At 49.0% G+C, this 21,294-nt stretch overlaps 1 protein-coding gene across 1 annotated transcript; it reads left to right on the plus strand.

Moving 5' to 3' along the window:
• Positions 1-430: 430 nt before the first annotated feature.
• PWP1 (PWP1 homolog, endonuclein) lies at positions 431-13,378 on the plus strand. The gene is made up of 15 exons (XM_056116647.1): positions 431-556; positions 2,908-2,966; positions 3,089-3,267; positions 4,450-4,535; positions 4,642-4,738; positions 5,240-5,350; positions 6,650-6,780; positions 7,747-7,811; positions 8,466-8,562; positions 9,055-9,116; positions 9,593-9,704; positions 10,816-10,906; positions 10,996-11,117; positions 12,217-12,322; positions 12,927-13,378. Exons 1-15 carry the CDS (start codon positions 485-487, stop codon positions 13,034-13,036), a joined length of 1,500 nt encoding a protein of 499 aa, XP_055972622.1. The 5' UTR covers positions 431-484; the 3' UTR covers positions 13,037-13,378.
• The last annotated feature ends 7,916 nt before the right edge of the window (positions 13,379-21,294 follow it).

A 21,294-nucleotide genomic window follows, 5' to 3' on the forward strand; every position in this document is an offset into this window, starting at 1 on the left:
ACAATGCACATCCTCTCTACACACACACAGCACACACCCTCTCTACACATACCCCTCACACACAACACACACACACACACACACACACACACACACACCCCTCCCTCTGGGTTGTCAGCTTGAAGTCTGCAGAACTACAGATAAAAGAAAGGGGGTCGGGAATTTGCTCTTGGACCCTCACAGCTCCCATCATCACTAGCTTTTCTCTTACTTAACTTTGCTTCTTGCAGGCACCAAGCCCACAAACAGCAGGACAGAGATCAGCCCGGCCCCACCCACTACTCCACCCGCCCCCTCCCGGCTCATTCTCCCCGCCCCCTTCCCCGCCCCTTCCCCGCCCCCTTCCCGCCGGCGCCTCCAAATGACGTCAGTGCGGAGGCGCCGGAAGCGGCGCCCGCGCGTGCGTAGTGCTCAGCAGCCGGCCCTGGGAGCTGCGGGAGCGTGTTCTGTGCCGTCTGCCGCGGGGCGTCCCTGGGCTGTCACCATGAACCGCAGCCGCCAGGTTACCTGCGTGTCCTGGGTCCGCCGCGGCGTGGCCAAGGAAACGCCCGACAAGGTGAGGCCCGTCGGCGGGGGCGCGGCTTTTAGCACGTGGCGGGCCCGGGCCGCGCCTCCTGGCCGCCCCCTTCTCCGACCCGCACCTGTGGCCCCGGCTGGAGAGGGTGGCGGAGCCGGGCCGGAGGCGGCTGGCCCTGTGCTTGCAGGGGTCCGAGGGAGCTGTGGAGTTGGCGGTATGGGATCCGGGAGGTCCCTGTGACACCTCGGGAGGAAAACCCTGCAAGAGATGGAGACCCCGAGCCAGGGCCCTGGGGGGACGGCGGGGCTTCCTGCGCCCGGGTGATCGCCCCAGGAGGCCTGAGCCCTCCAGGATGACTGATTTGCCGCGGGGCTGTGCCTCAGAGGGTGTAAATGTGCTCCCCGAGGAGGCCTGAGCCAGCCGGACAGCTGACGCGTGCGGGGCTGTCAGGGAATGGAATCAATGCCACGAGGACTGACTGCCGTGTGATGACGTAGTCACCCGCGTCTCTTGGTTGTCTGACGTATACAGTGGGTGTATAGATGGGAACAGGACATTGTCTAGCTTGCCAAAGTACTGGGGGGCAGAGAGGGGGGGGGGATGAAGGGAGGGGAGAGGGGGAGAGGGAGAATGAAAGAATGAATGCAGGGCACACGCTTAGGGTTTGGTCCCATGGCACAGAGAGTCTGGGTAGTCCCAAAGCACCTGTGGGCTTGGCAGGGGAAGGTGGGGGGGGGGCCTGGAGAAACCGAACAAAATGTTGAAGAAAGTGAGACTTCTTAAGGCTCAAGTTTGGAACCACTGCCGGGGAGCTACAAAAAAAAAAAAAATGCTGCTGCTGTGCTCCCACTGCCGAGTACTCTTGACTTAATCCGGAGCGTTGCCTGAAACCGTAAAAAAGAGTCTCCCGGAGGATGCTCTTGTATAGGCAACTCTGAGGACCACTGCTTGAATAGTGTATGGGAAGAAGAGATTGAGTTTATTCGGGAGTTGCAGAAAGCCAGCAGAGTTACCACAGTTTCTGGAATTGTGCAGAGATGGATTGTTACCTGTCAAGGATTTCCATATCGTTTGAGGCCAGTTTTCATTCCGGGGGTGATTGAGTCACTCATCTCTACCATGAATCTATGGTTGGTTTTTGTCGCTGAGGAGTTTCCTTCCCCCCAACACACACACATACCCCGAATGGATGGAACCACCCACCTAGCTCTGCTCAGGGCTCCCTCCTGGGGGTTCTTGGGGATCACATGCCATGCCAGAGATGGAGCCCAGGTCAGCTGCATGCCAGACAAGTGCATTATCAGCTGTGCTCACTCTCTGGCCAGAAAGGAGATATTTTGGAATGATCATGTCAGCGGTGGTCATTTTAGTCTTGAGACTGACTGGATTTTACACAGCCATAGCTGCCTCAGGAGAGCCCTGGGCGTGGCACTAAGAAAAATAGAGGCGCAGGGTCACAGCAGTTTGTTTCAGAATCCCCACGGGGAGCCCAGAGGAAAGCAGTTCCCAGACGCCTTAACCCCTGTCCAGTCTCTCAGGCCCTCAATCAATGGTAACACCTAGCTGACTCGTGGAATTTATACCTGTCGTTGTTGTCTGTGATATTAGTGGACTCAGGATGACATATCATGGTGGTATTTGTGTTGGTTTTGATGTTAGTGTTTTAAAACCTAAAGTCCCTCTACCGTGTTGCTTGGGCCCTCTGTACCCATCTTCTCAAGCCAGCCCTCCCTGTGGTCCTGATCTCGACCTTGGGTGTTGCACCTCATGCAGCCCTCTGTGGTGCCCCTGGAGTTTTTACTAAATATGTTTTTATTTTATTAGAAGAAAATGAGATCAGCTCTCATTAAAGCCAGGTGACTCAAATCTGTTTTGTGCCAGGAGACAGTCTAATGTGATTTTTGAACACGGTTCTTATTTGTAGGGGTCTGTGAAACGAACAAGAGAATTTGGGTCGATGTGAATCTTTTTCTGGGGGTTGGAGTCCCACATGGAGGTGATTGGGGGGGGCACCATGTGCTGGGACCTCACCCGGCCCTCACATAGATAGGCACGGCATCTGCAGGGCTCTGAGTTCCCTCCTGGCCCTGCTCTGTGGATCTTGGGGGGGTCTCTTGAAGTTCAGTTTCACATTAGCTTGTAAGCATCTTTTATTTAGGGGTGATGGGTTATACCTGACAGTGCTCGGGGCTTACTCCTGGCCGCGCACTCAGGGATCACTCCTGGCAAGGCTCTGGGGGACCATATGTGGTGCCAGGGATAGAACTTAGATCGACTGTATGCAAGTAAGCACCTTGAGCCCTTTGCTAGCTCTCCTGCACCTATAAACCAGTGAAGATTGGTCATTGTTTCCTTACATGCATTATAACAAAACACTTTTCTCTTCTCAGGTAGAGCTAAGTAAAGAAGAAATAAAACGTCTCATTGCTGAAGCAAAGGAAAAATTAGAGTGAGTTCTGGAAGGCTGCTGTTGGTAGTAAAGTCCAGATAACTAGGCGGGATGAGGGTGGGGATCCCCTTTAACTGAATGGTGCCATCTGGGTGACTGTCTCTTCCTCTTCAAACCCGTAGAGAAGCTGGGAGCGATGACGAGGAAGTGGGGGAGCCGGCGGACAGCGACATGCAGAGTGCCCGTGCCGAGCCGCGGCCCCAGGAGCCGGAGGATGGAGACCCGGAGGATGACAGGACACTGGAGGATGATGAGCTGGCCGAGTACGATTTAGATAAATATGACGACGATGGTGACCCAGGTCAGAGTGCAACTCCAGTCGGGTCGGGAGGCACAACAGTTCCTAGATGGGTTTAGAAAACAAGCGTGAATCCACTAACCTGAGGTATCGGAGTCCGTTTCCTGATAGTGAAGTGTGAGAAGCTAAAGGTATAGCTTTTCTTGACACTCAGAGTATCTCCCTGGGCTGGATAGAGAACAATGAATAAGGCATTTGCCTGGCATGCGGCAGACCCATGTTCCATCCCCAAAACCTCAAGTGGTTGGTCCCCTGAGAGGTTTCTGAGCACTGAGCCAGGAGAAAGCCCCGAGCACCACCAGTTGTGACCTGAAAACAAAAAGCATCTTCCTTTTCATGGGTTTTACAGTATTCAGGCTACTCCGTGCCATCAATGCGTGCAGCGATGCCACCTTTCACCCTCAGCACCACATGATTCCCTCGAGTACCACCAGGTGTCACTCCTGGGCCAGGAATAGCTCCTAAGAACCACTGGGTATGACCCCCCCCTCCACCACTCCCACCCCCCACCCCCCCAAAAAAAACACTCACAAACTTCCAGGCCACAAAAGTAGTACAAAAAACAAGAACTTTGAAGTGTGCCTAGTGAAAAGGAACCCTTTATCTCCACTCTTGGTTCATGGCACACATTAGTGCCGCAGCAGAGAAACACGCTTAATTCTGTGAAGCTATCAGTTGTTCACACTGACTTGGCCATATGGCCCTTGTCTTTTCTGTGTCGAGTTGGTGTTTTGCCAGAACCTCAGAGCTTCTGCCCTGTACACTTTTGAATAAGGGTTACAGGAACAAACCGGAGAACTTGTATTTTAAAATGGACAGGCTTGATGTTTGATTTCATTAATTGTATTTTATTTCATTGTTTTTTGGGCCACCCAGCGGGGCTCAGGGCTTACTCCTGGCTCTAGGCTCAAGGGATCACTCCTGGCAGTGCTTTGGGAACTATATGTGGCACCACGGATTAAATCTGGGTCAGCCACGTGCAAGGCAAGTGCCCTGCCCACCCTAGTGTCTCCAGCTCTTTGATTTAATCCTTAGCAGAAGGCTGAACTCTCCCTTTAGTGTCCATATGGATGATTGAGTTAATGAACTACTCAGTTGGATCTCAGTGAAAAATGACATACCTTGGGGGAAAATGGCGTTTGTTGAAGTTAGTTTCATTCACTTCAGTTTTTGAATTCTTAACAGATACCGAAACTCTTGGTGAGTCTCTCATGGGTCTCACGGTGTATGGGAGCAACGAGCAGGATCCTTACGTCACCCTGAAAGATACGGTGAGTATCTTTCACACGGCCTTTGCGGCTATGTTCCTCGGGTGTCTGGACGGTCCGACCCCGTTCCTGCTCTGGGCAGTGACGTTTCTCCTCTCTCTCCCCTTAGGAGCAATACGAGCAGGAAGATTTCGTGATCAAGCCCACTGACAACCTCGTGGTTTGTGGCAGAGCTGAACAGGACCAGTGCAATTTAGAGGTGCACAGTAAGTGAAATCTATCCCTTACGCTAAAGGCGTCTTTCTAAATGACAGCGAAGTAATAACCGTGGTAGTTGTCTCTTGTGAATTAGTAGGTACCAAGTCCTGCTAGAGGTAATTTTTCTTTCTCATGCTGTTTTGTGTCATCTTGATTTATTACCAGATAGACCTTTATAGTTAGGATCATAATGAAGAGCTCCTATGGTCGTGCATTTTGTGACGTGCGAGCCAGATGCTGGGCCCATTTTACCCAGTAAGTGTGTAGCTGGATATTCAGGCCAAGGCCAGTTCTTCCTGTTACTGTTCCCCTTTAGGCACACCAGGTGATGTTCTGTACTAGCTGTGCAGAATTTCTGCCTAGCCGTAATAACTCTGGAATCCCTTTCATGCCATCAGATAAGTTGCCCTTGAAGTGCATGGCTCCTTTGGGTTTAATAGAGTTTGTTTTTTTGCGTGAGTTGTGATTTCTTGTTGTGGTGCAATAAAATCTTTTCTCAATTTTTGCAGTTTACAATCAAGAAGAAGATTCTTTTTATGTGCACCACGATATACTGTTGTCTGCATATCCTCTGAGTGTCGAATGGCTGAATTTTGATCCTAGTCCAGATGACTCTACTGGTAATGAGAAAACCAAACTCTTGCGTGTGTTTTTTAGCATTGGACTGTTGCTTTCTGAAGTCAGGGGTCCTGTATTAAAATACACTCAGTTGGGGACAGGGATGCAGCTTAGAGTCGAGCATGTACCTTGCATGTGTGTAGCCCTGGGTTCAGTTACTATTACTGCGAACAAACAGCAATCACTTGGGCTGGAGTAGTAGTACAGCGGGTAAAGTGCCTGCCTTTCCTGCAGCCAACCTGAGCTCTACCCCTGGCATCCTATGTGGTTCCCTGAGCACCACCAGGAATAAGCCCTGAGTACTGTTAGGTGTGACCCCCCAAACAAACAAAAACCATAATCACTTAATTGGTAGGTCTGTATGTCTTCAAACTTTACATAGACTAAAGAAATAGCTTTATAAAAAATAAAGAGTAGTAGAAGTAGCTAGAAGCTCACTGGAGGCAGGGGAACTGCAGATCGATGTGAGGGTCTGATTAAAAAAAAAAATGACAGTATAAGGTAGGATTTTGTGTCTCGTATTATCAGCCAGTGTCAGCTACAGAAAACTCAGATAAGGTCTGGGGTATAGTTGATTGGTGGAGAACATGCCCTGCAGTGCAGAACTCTTGGTTGTCAGTCCCCAAAAGAAAAATAATTACGTTTTGATTTTGGTTTGGTTTGGGGGCCACACCCAGCGGTTCTCGGGGCTCTGCACTCAGGAAACACACTTTACAGTGCTTGGGGGAACATACATGGTGCTCAGGCTCGAACCCGAGTCTGCTGTGTGCAGGTCAAGCGCCCTCCCTGCCGTCCTAGCACTTGGACCTCGAAGACAGTAATTAGGTTTTTGCGTTGGCCTCTTTAGCCACAACGACAACACGATGAATTGCCGTGGTTCTCATCCTTAAGTCCAGGGGGCTGAGCTGGCAAGCCTCCTCCTTTGCACAGTTTCACTGTCTCAGTCTGAGCTGACCCTCCTTCCCAAAGCAACTCGTGAAGGCCGGAAGGCATGTCTCTCCTCCTCCTGACCTCTCTGAGGCCAGCAGCGGGGCACAGGGGGCACCTGAGGTCAGAGCGGCTTGGAAACGCAGACTGGGGGGCGGGGATGGAGCTTGGCAGAAATGCTGACCCCCTTGCCTGGGACCGGGGTTTCATCCCCAGCACCACAAAAGAAAATGAAAAGGACACTAGGGCCCGCCCACGATCTGCAATAGACTGCATTCAACCACGTGTCGGGGATACTGTGCCAGGCCATTATTTCCTTAATGTCGCTCTTTTTTTTTTTTTAAATCACCCCCTGCCCCTATTTCCACCTGTAGGAAACTATATCGCTGTGGGAAACATGACCCCCGTTATTGAAGTGTGGGACCTGGACATAGTCGACACTCTGGAGCCAGTCTTCACACTCGGGAGCAAGCCCTTGAAGAAGAAGAAGAAGAAAGGAAAGAAGGCAAGTTAGGACCAACTGAAACGCCCATGCAGTGAGGCAGGGTTACCAGCCAGGCAGCTGCTGCTGTGTTGCCTTTTGAAAAGCCCATCTGACAAAAACGGTGCTTCTGGCTGCATGAAGCATGATGTGTTCTTAAAAGAGTCAATAGCGTTATATGTTCCTAGTATGCTGGAGCGATAGTGCAAGTGGTAGGGCATTTGCCTTGCACGCAGCCAGCCGAGCCAAGTCGAGCCGGATTCGATTTCTCCACCCCTCTTGGAGAGCCCAGCAAGCTACCAAGAGTATCTCGTCCGTACGGCAAAGCCTGGCAAGCTACCCGTGATGTATTCAATATGCCAAACACAGTAACAACAAATCTCAAAATGGAGACGTTACTGGGCCCGCTCAAGCAAATCAATGAACGACGGGAGGACAGTGTTTGGACAGTATTCTTAAAACAAATTACTTGGGATATTTTCCTTTATAGATGATAGTTCTTCCCAGCGCTGGGCAAGTTTTGGATTTTAGAATTCTAGTTAGCCTTTACTTACTAGATTTAAATACATATTAGGGACCAGTACAATAGTACAGGAGTTAAGGATCCCCACCACACAGTCCCCTGAGCGCTGCCAGGAGTGAACCCTAAGTGCAGAGCTAGGAAAAAGTAAGCCCTGAGCACTGTCAGGTGTCACCCCAAACCAAGTAAATCATAAATAGCCATGTGTAAATTTCTGTAGCTCTTAAGGTTGGGGTGGGGGTTGATATTTATAAGAATATAATGCACCTAAATGGAGAACTATGGCAGTTTTTCCCCTGTAAGAATGTTTACTCAGATATCTGGGACGGAGAGAAGATGCTTCTTTAGGTCTTAGAGCACGTTTATGAGGATCAAAACAGTAATACTAAGGTTCAAAGAACTTTCAGATGCAGGTAAATGAATAGGCAGGAGGGAGTTTTCCTCGGAGAGTGATGAGTCCCTTGTTACAGAGCTCCGCCTCAGCAGAGGGGCACTCGGAGGCTGTCCTTGACCTCTCCTGGAACAGACTCGTCAGGTAAGAAGACAGCATTGTCCCAAACCTCCCCATCGTGACTCTGCTGCTGCTGGCTGACTCAACCTCCCCTATTTTCTTCTATAGCTTTTGGAGGAACATTTACAGGCCCTTTTTAAAAATGGGGTTGTTGGGGCCAGAGCAGTAGTAGAGCGGGAAGGGTGTTTGCCTTGCACATAGCCGACCTGGGTTTGATCCCCGGCATCCTCTATGGTCCCCTGAGCACCGCCAGGAATAATTCCTGAGTGCAGAGCCAGGAGTTGCTCCAGAGCATTGCCGGTGTGACCCAAAAAGCAAAAATAGTTTAAAAGGGGTGTGTGTGTTTGTTTAATCAAGTATTCATCATCTTGAGAGGGTTTTTTTTTGGCAGGGGGATGGCGTTGTTTTTGGTTTTGGCTTTTTGCATCATACTCGGCAGTGCTCGGGGATTATTTTTGGCAGTGCTTGGACCATAGGGGATGCCGGGGATCAAACGTGAGTTGGCCGTGTTCAAGGCAAACACCCTGTCTGCTATAGTATTGCCCCAGCCCCTGTCTTGAGAGCTCTTTTGTTAAATTCTTAACTATTTCATCCCCTTTGGTGCTGTTATAAATGAATTCCAATATCTAGCTCTCCTGGTTTGTAAGAGACCGCCTGATAGTTTCCTCTCTTCCCAAGAAACGTGCTTGCGAGTGCTTCCGCTGACAGCACTGTGATCCTGTGGGACATGGCCGTGGGCAAGCCAGCAGCCAGCCTTGCCGTGCACGCGGACAAGGTATGCTGACCTGTGGGGGAGGGATTCTAAAGAGCCCAGGACGCAGCCTACAAATTACCCTGGACATTTTTATATGGGTTTGTTGGATTAGCGATTTGATGGGCTGTCTAATATGGATGCTTACAGTCAATTTGTGGTACTTCCTCTTCTTAGAGATGCAGAAATGGATGTAGAGAATCAATGACTAGAAACATTAGTGCCTTGTAAGGTCTCTCGGGAGTTCAAGGAATGTAACAGATCTGGGACCACTGGGACCAGAGAAATAATAAAACGGGCAAGGGGGAGAAATTCAACAGATCTGTTACAGTATAACTCTGGAGTCTAATTGTGGGACTTCACAGAAAAACTTAGAGAAACAGTGCCACATCACAAATTAGGCCATTTTGCCCAGACCATACATTCCAGCGCTAAGTGGCACAGCTGCTGGTTGAGTTCGAGTTAGGCAAATGCATCTCTTGTACAAGCCCATTCATCTCTGCTTCCTCCTTTCAGGTACAGACTCTTCAGTTCCATCCATTTGAAGCACAGACTCTGATTTCTGGATCATACGACAAGTAAGAAGGGACTCCAAAAATGATTTCTGCTGTTTCTTTGCTCTGAAGCTAACTCAGGGGCCGGGCGTGAGGGTCAGCGGGACAGCACTAGCCTTGCGTGTGAGGTCAGGAGGCGATTCCCAGCACCACGTGCTTCTCTGAACACTGAGCCAGAAGCAGCCCAGCACATAGACAGTTGTGGCCCCAACGATACAATAAATGGACCCAAAAATGCAGCTTGCGTTGAAAGTACCACTTGGTGCTCAGAATACCGAGATGTTCCTCTGGTTTTGAATTTTCAGTCATGTTTATTATTTAGTAAAATTTTCAGTTAAGGTTCTTCGAAAACCTCTAAGTGAATGTGTATATAGTTCTACACATTCTCCCCTATAGTGTAGGGTCAGAGAGAGGACTGAAGGTGAGGCACCTCACGTATGGCCTGCCTGCCTTCCAGCACAACACAAAAAGTGCCATCTTCACACCTGATTGTCCCACAGGTCCGTAGCACTGTACGACTGCCGGAGCCCAGAGGACAGTCACCGCATGTGGCGCTTCAGCGGGCAGATCGAGAGAGTGACGTGGAATCACTTCTCGCCGTGCCATTTCCTGGTAAGAGTGCTGATGTTTTCTTTATCCACACTACCCAAGACTGATTTTAACAGGAGGACAGTTACCCACACGAGAGAAAATGTGTAAATGATTCTGCTAATGTCAGCCCTTCCGGAATTCGACGTTAGTGATGAGTTGTCATGAATCTATTGCATTGGTTTGCTTTTGTTGTCTTTCCCATGCTAAGCGTTTTGATGGTCAGAAGAGGCCTGTCGCCCCGTAGTATTGACGCAGAGCTCCTGTAATGGGAATGCTGGCCGCCGTGCTGTGGCCCCACCTCCCGGGGAGCAAGACAGTGAAAACCCTCTGGGAAAGCCCCGAGTCTGTAGCAGGACACGGCCCCGCCTCCCGGGGAGCAGGACAGTGAAGATGCTCTGTGTCTGTAGGACGGGCTTCGTGCAGCTTGCAGAGTCCACTGACATGCCCGGCCATGGACTGTCCCAGCAGGGAAGATGAAAGAGACTGTAAATATTTAGGAAAGAGATTTTGTTTGTTTGAGGACCACACCTAGCAGAACTCAGGGGCGCAGTATGTGGTTTCAGAGATTGAGCCTGGATCAGCCGCTTGGCAAGCAAGCACTGTATTTTTGCTTCACCCCTGAAGGGCTTTATTTTTTTTTCTGGGGGGCTGCTCATGGCTCTGTGTTCAGGGATCACTCCTGGCAGTCCTCAGGACCATTCATGGTGCCAGTGAACAAGCCAGCTTTGGCACCTGCAAGGCAAGCACTTTTAACGTATGTACTTTCCTCTGCCTAGAACGTGATTTCGTTCATAAATAAAGGGATTGGAAAGGGTAGGGCGCTTGCCTTGTATGTGGCCAACCCAGGTTCAATCCCCTTCGCCACATATGGCTCACCAAGCAGTGCCAGAGTGACCCCTGAGCTGGCTATCGTCCAAAAGCCCAGATCACATTCCAGTGGCTTAGTGGACACAGCAGCCGATTGAGGCCAAGGTCGGGCAGACTCATGCAGACTTTATGTCTGTTCTGTAACTTTCTAATAAGCTCCAGAGAGCACAGTATACATGGGGCTGATTTTCACTGATTGACCCCACTAACCCAGCACTAAGTTTCGTTGTGTTGCCTGATCCTGCCTGTCTTTTCCTTTTTTCAGGCCAGTACAGATGATGGTTTTGTGTATAACTTGGATGCACGTTCAGATAAGCCCATTTTTACACTTAACGCACACAATGATGAGATCTCTGGTGAGCAAGAGTAACACTGTCTTTCTGTGAACTTCCGCCGAAGCATTCCTCAGAGCGAGCCGCCCTGATCGCCTCTCCCCTTCTCTTAGGGCTTGATCTCAGCAGTCAGGTCAAGGGCTGCCTCGTCACGGCGTCAGCAGACAAGTATGTGAAGATCTGGGACATACTGGGAGACCGGCCGAGCCTGGTTCACTCCAGAGACATGAAAATGGTAAGCCTCTCCCCGGGATTCTGTTCGCTGCTCATTTCCGGCCTGGACTGTTTTGTCTTCTCTTACGAGTCTCTGCCTTGGACCTGGATAGATGGTACAGCGGGTAGGGCACTTGTCTTGTGTACAGCTGAGCTGGGTTCCATCCCCAGGACTACAGCTGCTCCCCTATCACTGCCAGGAATGACCCCTGAGCATGCCAAGTGTTGCCCAAAAAAAAGAGAGAGAGACTCTGCCTTAAAGACTCTTTGGGACCAGAAAAGTAGCTGACCGACTGCATATAGAATCCAAGTGTCACCCCCAGCTCTGCATGGTCCTTGAGCACCTCTGCATGTGGCCCAATAAACCAAAGTAAACCAAAATTTTGATTTGTTGGGGAGAATTACTTGAATTTCGTTGGGGTTTTCTCTATGACTTAGGAAAGTCCTGAAGAAAATCAGACTGTTTTACCAGGTTTGTTTTTCAACTGAAGTATTTAACCATTCATGGAAAGAACAAGGGCCTTGGCACCCCCCCCCCCCCAAAATCTCTTTATAACTCTTGGAAGCAGTTATCAATTACATTTATCATAACTAGTTCTGAGGACTCAGGGTGTCCGGCTCCAGCATGCTCAGCTTGGTGGGTGGCCTGACATGTGTGGCCCACAAACACAAGCTATAAGTTGAGCAAACAGTTGAGTGCTTGCTCTGCTCTGGGCACTGGAGGCCAGCCACAGAGCTAATGCAGAGGAGAAGGTCCTGTCCCCAGATGTGGCAGCCCCCACCCTCGATAAAGTCACAGGCACCAATCCCGAAGCTGGTGTGTGGGATGGGGGAAGCTTGGAAGGCTGAGTGCGTGTTCTGCCTGTGGGACACCCCAGATCCATCCCAGCACTGCTGGGTCTGGGCCCCCTTCCTCGAAGAGAAGAACAAGCCTGAATACACTGGGGGCCTGGGCGCTGGTCCCGGGGGTAGGGCACTTGCACGCAGCCAGCCTGAGTTCATTCCCACATATCCCATGTAGTGACCCGGATAGTCCGCGTGCACACTCGGTGCCCCTTCGCATCTGATGGGCAGGAATGTGTGTCGGTGCCTGAAATCCCTCTCTGCTCTCTCCTCCCTAGGGAGTTCTTTTCTGCTCTTCATGTTGCCCAGATTTGCCGTTTGTTTATGCTTTTGGAGGTCAGAAAGAAGGACTTCGGGTCTGGGACATCAGCACCATTTCTTCAGGTAAGAATATCCACCTGCTACATTGTCGGAGCGACTGGTGATGGGCTGAGCAGATCCAGAACTCATCTAGCCAGGACCGTGCGTGCGCATAGATTTAGAGATGGAGAGGACAGAAGTCGGAATTAGAGGAAAGGACAGGGCTGATGGGGTGTTTGCAAGGTGGGTCAGGTAAATCTAGGACATGGTGGGAGTGGGGGGGGCTAGTATTAGGGGTTAGGTGCAAGGTGGATCAGGTAAATCTAGGACATGACAGGGGTGGGGGGGACTAGTATTAGAGGTTAGGTTACCTTACATCAAACCATTCATCCCAGAAAAACAGGTCAAGACTAAGAAAGTAGGAGTGAGCAGTGAAAGCACAATAAACTTCATTCTATGCATGAGTGGACATTGCTGAATTAGTCCCTCTCTGTTCCACTAAAAACCTGCCTCAGGGCCAGGGAGATGCTCATATCTTTAGTGCTCCCCCACCCCCAACATTCCTTATTCCCATTGTCATGAACAGATTCCAAAAACATAAGATTTTTCTCCAGGGTAGAGAAACGTTCCTACCTTGTAGTGTCATTGTATGTCATAGACTTAGTCCAATGACTTCCTTCTGTTGTAGTAAGTGAAACGTTTGGAAGAAGAGAAAGGCTTGTTCTCGGCAATGCAAGAAATTCATCGGTGAGCGGCCCTTTGGGGAGCCGGAGCTCGGACGCACCGATGGAGTCGTAGCGAGATCAGTTTCACGGTGTCTTTTTCACCGCAACCCAGAGGTTCAAAAGCAGCCTGAAATATTTCGTGCAGTGACTGAAACAAATCATGGCTGTGACCTGACATTCCTCCCTGCAATATGGTGGCAGCAGAAACGAGGCCATTCTGTGTGTGTGTGATGGGAATTCACGGAGTAGAGACTCCTGCTGCCTTCTGTGAAAAGGATAAGAAATGTTTGGGGGCAGGGGAGATACTCAAAAGGCCAGAGCACATGGTTTATGTGTGGCAGCCCTGGGAATGATTCCCAACACCTCATGGTCCCCCAAGTACCTTCTGAAGCACCCTCCCGCCAAAATAAAAAGGGTTTTTGAAAAGTTATTTGACTAAGGTTGTACAGTGCTTCCTAGAGTGCTGACTGATTGCTCATGATTCAGGAGTGACTTGGGGGTCAGTGTTACCAATAAGAGGCATTATATAGTGATAAAGATTTATGCACCAAGCAAAGGAATATCTGAAGGGGAAAATAAGCAACAGATTCCATGTACTTCTCAAGAATACATGGCTGGATCATAAGTTATACCACAAACTTAGCCTTAAACCATGATGGAAATACCTGCCATCTTAGCCGGAGCTATAGCTCAGCGGTAGAAAACTTGCCTTGAAAACATGTAAAGCCCTGGATTTGATCCTGTGCACTGCAGAAAAAAAGTTAGCCTTATTTGGGGCCAGAGAATTAGTACAGTGGATAAGGCGCTTATCTCACACAGCCTACCTAGGTTTAATTCCCATCACCACATATGGTGTCCCTGAATGTTGTTAGGAATGAACTCTGAGCACTGCCAGGTATGATCCAAAAACAGAAAGTGAAAAGTAAGCATCTTTTGCAGCCAAAGTTATATGAAACTGGGAGTCAATCATAAGAAAACTTGAAAATTCACAAATATGTGGAGATTAAACAATGACTCGAAAACCCATGAGTCAAACGAAAATGTACCAAAGCTTGTGGATGAAGTAACAAGTGGTTCTAAGGAGATGTTTATAAACACCTACATCAAGGAATAGAGACCTAAAATAAGCTATAACACCTCTAAAAAGAACAGAGAGGGATCAGGGAGATGGCACAGGATAAGGTGCTTGCCTTGCATCCAGCCACCACCACATTCAGTCCTCTGAGGCCCAAAAACAGATGAAAAGAAACAGCTCCAAGTTAGAAGCTAAAGGTCAAAGGAGAATTGGAGACTACTTTTTGTTTTGGGATCACACCGAGCAATGCTCAGGGCTTACTCCTGGCGCTGCACTCAGGAATTATTCCTGGAGATGTTCAGGGGACCATACAAGATGCCGGGTTTTATAGTCTCTGAGACTATAAAACCCAGCTCCCGGAAGCGCGCAGCCGCTTTCACGGCCGCACGACATCTTATCTCATTCCTACTTTGGACAAACTGGCAGGCTACCGAATGTAACCTGCCCACACGGCAGAGTCTGGCAAACTCCCCGTGGCGTACCCAGTATGCCAAATACCAGTAACAATGAAGGGTCTCATTCTCCTAACTCTGAAAGAGCCTTGAATATGGCACTTTAAAAAAAAAAAAAATCTCAGGGCTAGGACGAAGGAGACATTACTGGGGCCTGCTCGAGGCAGTCAACGAATAACAGGATTTTTGTGATTTTGTGATTTGTGATACAGGATGCCAGGAATCGAACCCAGTTTAGCTGTGTGCAAGGCAAATGCCTTACCCGTTGTGCTATTGCTCTAGCCCCTGAAAAGATCAGTTTTTAAAATTACACGCCTTTAAGAGAAAGGAATCAAAGTTGATATTATAATACCACAGAAATAACAAAAGATTGTAGGAGACTACAGTTACAGACTACCAAATTAAATATCCTGGGAAAAGCACATAAATTCCTAGAAACAGCTACCGATCTTGACCTAGAAAATCAGAGCAGATTCAGAAAAAGACTGGATCAGTATTTTAAAAATTATAAACCAAAGCCCAAAACTGGACAGCGTCACTGGTGAATTCTGACCAGCCACGGAACAAATGCCAGTCCTTCCTAACTCTTCCCCCAAAGTTGGGTGATCTCCAAACTCGTTATATTAGACCATTATTATTCTGATGCCAGTATGAGACAAAGACTCATTATATATGCAATCTTTTTTCTCCACCCACAAGTCCAATATCAACTGGAAATACTCTGTCATGCCTATTTATACGTATAACCAACTGAACACAGCTTAGCAAACCCAACCTTCAGTACACTCAGATACCTTCTATTTGCATACCGTTGGGCAAAAGAACAAAGTGTTCTCTCATTTTTCATATCAAAGTAAAAAACTTGTAAGACGGGTTTTTACCATGACTTTTTTCCTAGTCAACAGTAGCATGCTGTAGCTGTCTGCTCTTAAGAATTCCCTGCAGTAAAGCTCATCGTTTCAGCCTTGATGGGGTATGGCTGACAATAGCAAACACCTCTCCCGTATCACTGCATGAATGTTTCTTGATGTCTCAGGTATAACTTCTTCCCATTCTCAAGGTTCTGTTTGCTTGTGGAACTGTTTGATCAGTTCCTCATCCACAAACCTCTTCAGCCTCACGCTCAGTGATGGTCGTCATCGCTCTGCCTCAGGTAGTCTCCCAGGCAGCTGCACCTTGTAAACTTAATCAGCAGCAGGGTCTCTGTTAGAGCTGATGAAGGCCTTCAGAACTTCCATCTGCCGTTCACGCACCAGTTGCTAACTCCTTCCCAAGCTGCAAGGACCTTCCAGGCAGCATTTACAGCATCGGGGAGAGATAGTATAGTGGGTTGGGCACTTGCCTTGCATGCGGCTGAGTTGGTGTCCCTGGCACTGCATATGATACTCCAAATTCCTCCAGGAGTGATCCCCAAGCGTAGCTGGGTGTGACCCAGAAACAAACTTTAAAAGAGTATTAAAACATTTCCAAAATTCTGAGCATTCAGCCATATTTGTCCACTTCAGCAGCCCACACAACTGTTTGCTGTAAATAGTATGCTGTACACGTAACTACTGTGCCTGGGCCTTCGGGTAAGTGCTCGGTGGTGCTGAGGAACAAGTACAGCCTTTACGTGGGAGGCAAGGCACTGGGTACCTTGGAGCTTTATCCTTGTTTTGGGGGCCACAGCCAGCCGTTCTCAAGGCTTCTTCCTGGTTCTGTGCTCAGGGGTCACTGCTCGCAGTACGGAGGAATTGAATCCAGCTGGGCCACAGATAGCACAAGTGTCCTGCTCTCTGTAGTGTTCCTCCAGCCCAGAGCAATCTTAAGGTCAAAGAGTTCTTTTAGGAGGCTGGAGTGATAGGACAGCAGGGAGGGTGTTTGCCTTGCACGCTGCTGGGTTCAATCCCTGGCATCCCATATGGTCCCCTGAGCACTGCCAGGAGTGATTCCTGAGTGCAGAGCCAGGAGTAACACCCTGTGCATTGCTGCATGTGAACCAAAAGGCAAAAAAAATTCTTTTTGGGGTCCATACCCAGCTGCCTGAGGGTTGTTCCCAGCTCTGTGCTCAGGGGGCACTCTGGGCCATGTCAAGGGGACCAGGTGTCCAGGATGGACAAGTCTGCAGTGCACTGTTGTTTGACCAGCAATTTTCTCTTGCTGGGAGAATAAGAGTTCAGAAGCCAGTCTTGGAACCATGCTAATGGCAGCCAGGCCTGTTATCACAATTATAAATTAATCATTCTGGAATGCTCTTGGATCCAAGAAAGGCTGGATTTCAAGCCTGTCCCATTTCCACCCAAAAGCAGTAGCACCATCTGGCCTGTGCTTGGAATCCGCGTGTTGACTTGGACCTCTCACGACTGTCTGTGTGCTCTGCCGTATATACATCCAGAACAGAGCTTATCTCACTGGCACTATCTGTTAAAGCAAATGCCCCTGAGCCAAGGGTCTCCTGCACACTTTCTGGGGAGTTTCAGTAGCGTGAGGAGTCACAACTGCAGCCTCACAGTTCCTTGGTGGCAGAGACGTCTCTGGAAGTGCAGGTCTGCTCCTGTACAGAAATACTTCCTGCATCATGAGAAGGTCCCTTCCTTTCGCCTGACTCATGGGGACACTAGCTCCTGTGCAGTAAGCAAGGCCATGTCCGTTCTCTGCCCATCTTCCAACCACGGGACAAACCATTTTTCATTATCAAGCTGCAGAGATCTTTGTGATGGGAGGGAGTTAAGCAATGCCAAGAGCCTCAGTGCACTGCCGGTTTGCACGTTCTCTCACAACGGAGGCCATTGCCTGCAGAAGCTCCCAGCCGTGACCAGCTCGCTGACCTCATGCCATCCTCATCGGAAGATCCGGGTGGGCCTTTTGTAAACAGGAGGGGATGTGAAGCCTGGTGTAAAGTGAGCAGCACGGTGATGGCTGTGGCTCACTACCCAGCAGCCTCGCAGATGGAACTACAGGTTGTTAGCCCAGGAAAAGAGCAAAACCTGAAGAATTCTACAGCAAGACTAATCAGTTTCACACCATGTAAAGTCAAACCATCCATCAGGGGCTGTCGGCATGTAAACAAGACTCTACACTCTGGTCAAGTAGCACCGATTCCTGGGTAACACAGTCAACAAAACAAAACAATCTTGTGGTATGTGTCAAGTTGGCTGAAAGCATTCAGCAAAACAGTAACACAAGGGCTGGAGTAATAGCACAATGGGTAGGGCAACCGCCTTGCAAGCAGCCAGCCCGGGTTCGATTCCCAGCATCCCATATGATCCCCTGAGCACCACCAGGGGTAATTCCTGAGTGCACAAGTAACCCCTGTGCATTGCAAAAAAAAAAAAAAAAAGTAACAATAAAATATTTTAAAAATAATAGGATTGATTGGCAGAGTTCCAGTCGGGATGGTGCTTGGAGAGGGACGGCAGCTCAGTGCTCTGAACAGCCCATGTCTCATAACGTTTCTGAGTGAATGTTGATGCCCCTTGGATATTCTGTCTAGGTCGCCCACGCAGAGCACAACCCAGAATGGGACTCATGAGGGTGGCGGAAGTGCAGCAGAGTTCTAACATGTCTAACTTGGACTCACTGTGGAGTGCAGGTCCCACCTTGGGGCCCTGGCAATTCACCATGAGTGGGATGGTCCTGCCGCCATTTCTTCCCTGGACCAGCCTGCACCACCTGTGGAGGAAAATCTCCCTGAGCGCCAAATGCCTGGAGACCCAGGATGAGGGCGTGTGCCCGCTGGTCAGGCTTTGCTGGACTGGTGGCTGCAGCCCTGACCCTGGTTCTGGTCCCTGCCAAGGTGGCTGCTTCCACCAACACTGGGGCCCAGGGGGCGTGGCACTCAGCAGGTCAACCTGCAAGGCGAATGCATCAGCAGCCTTATGGTGCCTTTAGGCTTCCTGGTACCCCAAAATTGCCACCACTGAGCCTCTGGCTGGACTCCAACAACAGGACCAAGTTTCCCAAAGAATTAAACTGCAAAATGTTAGGTATGTGGGAGCCATGCCCATGAACCACCCCCAGCTCATTTATCAGTCTTTTTTTTTTTTGCTTTATTTTTGGGGGTCACACCCGGCCACCTGGCGATGCTCAGGGGTTACTTCTGGCTCTGCACTCAGGAATTACTCCTGGAGGTGCTCAGGGGACCATATGGAATGCTGGGATTGAACCTGGGTCGGCCACGTACAAGGCAAGTGCACTACCCGCTGTGCTATCGCTCCAGCCCCTCATCAGTCTTGCCTCAGAGACCCATAAATAAATCTTGAAAGACACCAAAAGCTGCAGTTCATCTCAGATCTGTGCAGAGATGAACAGACAGGGTGACATGGGACATGGGAGTGGGAGGGGGCAGGTCAGCCCAGTTCCTGCCCAAACAGAGCCCCTGGCAGCTGTTTGGTCCTACCATCCAAAATTGCTGCCATGCCCCCAGCCGGACTCAACTGTCTCAGGATGAAGAATCATGGAGAATCGGAGAATCTGCTGAAATTTTGGTGACGCAGATTTTGTGACTGAAATCTCCAGGTCTCTCAGGGTCAGGATGGGCTACCTTCCCCTGCCTCCCTGTGCCTCCAGAAGCCCTGGCAGTCATGTCCACACACCAAAGCTGCCACCCAGTTAAAGCTGCTCCAGCTGTACCTTCCTGATAAAAATACTAAATGCCCTGAACAAACATGATGACCTCTTCCTACCTGTATTGCAAACCACTGTAGCACTGTCCTCCAGTTGTTCATCGATTTGCTCGAGCAGGCCCAGAAACTTTGTGAGACTTGTTACTGTGTTTGGCATGTCAAATATGTCACGGGTAGCTTGCCAGGATTTGCCGTGCAGGCAAGATACTCTTGGTAGCTTGCTGGGCTCTCCAAGAGAGGTGGAAGAATCGAACCTGGTTCGGCTGGGCCAGTGGCTTGCAAGGCAAACGCCCTACCACAGACCTATCACTCCAGCTCTGTATTGCAAACCATAATGCACAAAAGGGGGAAGAGGATGAGAAAGGGGCTGGGGGGGGGGGGGGGGTTGAGGGGAGGGAGAGGGAGGGGGAGAGAGAGAGAGAGAGAGAGAGAGAGAGACCTGTCCTAGAGGCATTGGGGGGAGGGGGGGTTGATGAGAGGGAACCTGGGGACACTGGTGCTCAGAAATGTACACTGGTGGAGGGATGGGTGTTGGAACATTGTATGACTGAAATCCAATCATGAATAGCTTTGTAATGTCTCACAGTGATTCCAGAAAAAAAAGTTAAAAAAATTTTTTTAAAGTAAATTGTAACTATGTCTGTAGAGAAAGGAATGTTAACTAGACTTATTGTAGTCATGTCACAAAGCACTATGTGTACACCTGACACTAATATGACAATTGTATCTAAACTGGAGGAAAAACAAAGCGAATCTGAAACAAAGTAAAGATAATGCTCCTTGGGCAAAAGACAAAGATAGTATCTTTTCATTGTCCCTGCCATAGCTAAAATATTTTACAGCTCTGGAGCGGCCTGCGACATTATATTGTATCCATAACAAGCAATACAAAATACATTGTCTAGCATTGCCTTTTCAGCAGGTATGAGTGGTGGTGGGGCTGGTCTGAAATATCGAAGGTAACTAAAGTAGAGAAAGAGTGTACAATGCAAATTGTCTGTCACACGGGCAGGGGGAGGTGTGGAATGGGGGGTGGGGGATACTGGGGATTTTGATGATGGAAAACGTGCACTGGTGAAGGGATGGGTATTTGATGGCTGTATGATCGAAACTCAAACATGAGAGCTTTGTTATTGTACCTCACGGTGAATCAATAAAAAAATTTTTTTTTAATTTTTTTTGTTTTTACTGCTCTCCAAGTTCTATTATCTCCCAGGAGAAATGAGTAGAAACACTTTTTTTTAAAAAAACTTTGCTTTTTTGGGTCACACCTAGCAGTGCACAGGGGTTATTCCTGGCTCTGCACTCAGGAGTTACTCCTGGCGGTGCTCAGAGGACCATATGGGATGCTGGGAATCGAACTCGGGTCTGCCACGTGCACAAGGAAAACACCCTACCCGCTGTGCTATCTCTCCAGCCCCAGTAGAAACACTCTTGAAGAAATATTTAAAAATTTCCCTGGGAAGAGGGGCGTTCCCGGCTCGTCCTTCACGCCCTACCGAGGTCACGAGTTGCCCCCCACGAGTGGCTCTCCGGCACAGCCATGGCTCCAGAATCACAGAAACCAATCTCATAATTATCTCTCGGCAGAAATACTTCCAGGCTTAATAAGTAAAATACCAGAAATCCAAAATCGCGTGGCCACGATAGGTTCTTGTAACCAGCTGTAGAAAACAAATTATTTCACAATTCCTTTTCAGCAGGTCTTATTTGGGGGTGTAAACTCTAAGTAATAATGGTGCATCTTTTGTCGAAACAATCTAATCAAAGTAGATAGATTGTTAACTAGAATTCATCTGCCTCGCAAGCACTGGGAAGGTTGGGAGGGGGGTAATATTGGGGTTCTTGGTGAAAAATAAGTACTGGTGAAGGGAAATTGTTTGATGATTGCATGACTGAGACTTAAACCTGAAAGCTTTGTAACTTTTCCCACAGTGATTCAATAAATAAATAAAAATAAAAAATGTAAAAAAACTATTAAAAATTTCCCTGGGAAGGGCTGGAGCTATAGTACAGCTGGTAGGGTGTTTCCCTTGCATGCAGCCAACCCATGTTTGATCCCTGGCATTCCATATGACCCCCTGAGCACTGTCAGGAGTACTACCTGAGAGCAGAGCCAGAAGTAACTCCTGAGCATTGCTGGTGTGACCCAAAAATAAAGAGGGAAAAAAAAATCCCTGGGAGGTAGTAACACTTCTAC

This window comes from Sorex fumeus, unplaced genomic scaffold, assembly GCF_029834395.1.
Source record: "Sorex fumeus unplaced genomic scaffold, SorFum_2.1 ptg000003l, whole genome shotgun sequence".
Lineage (NCBI taxonomy): Eukaryota > Metazoa > Chordata > Mammalia > Eulipotyphla > Soricidae > Sorex > Sorex fumeus.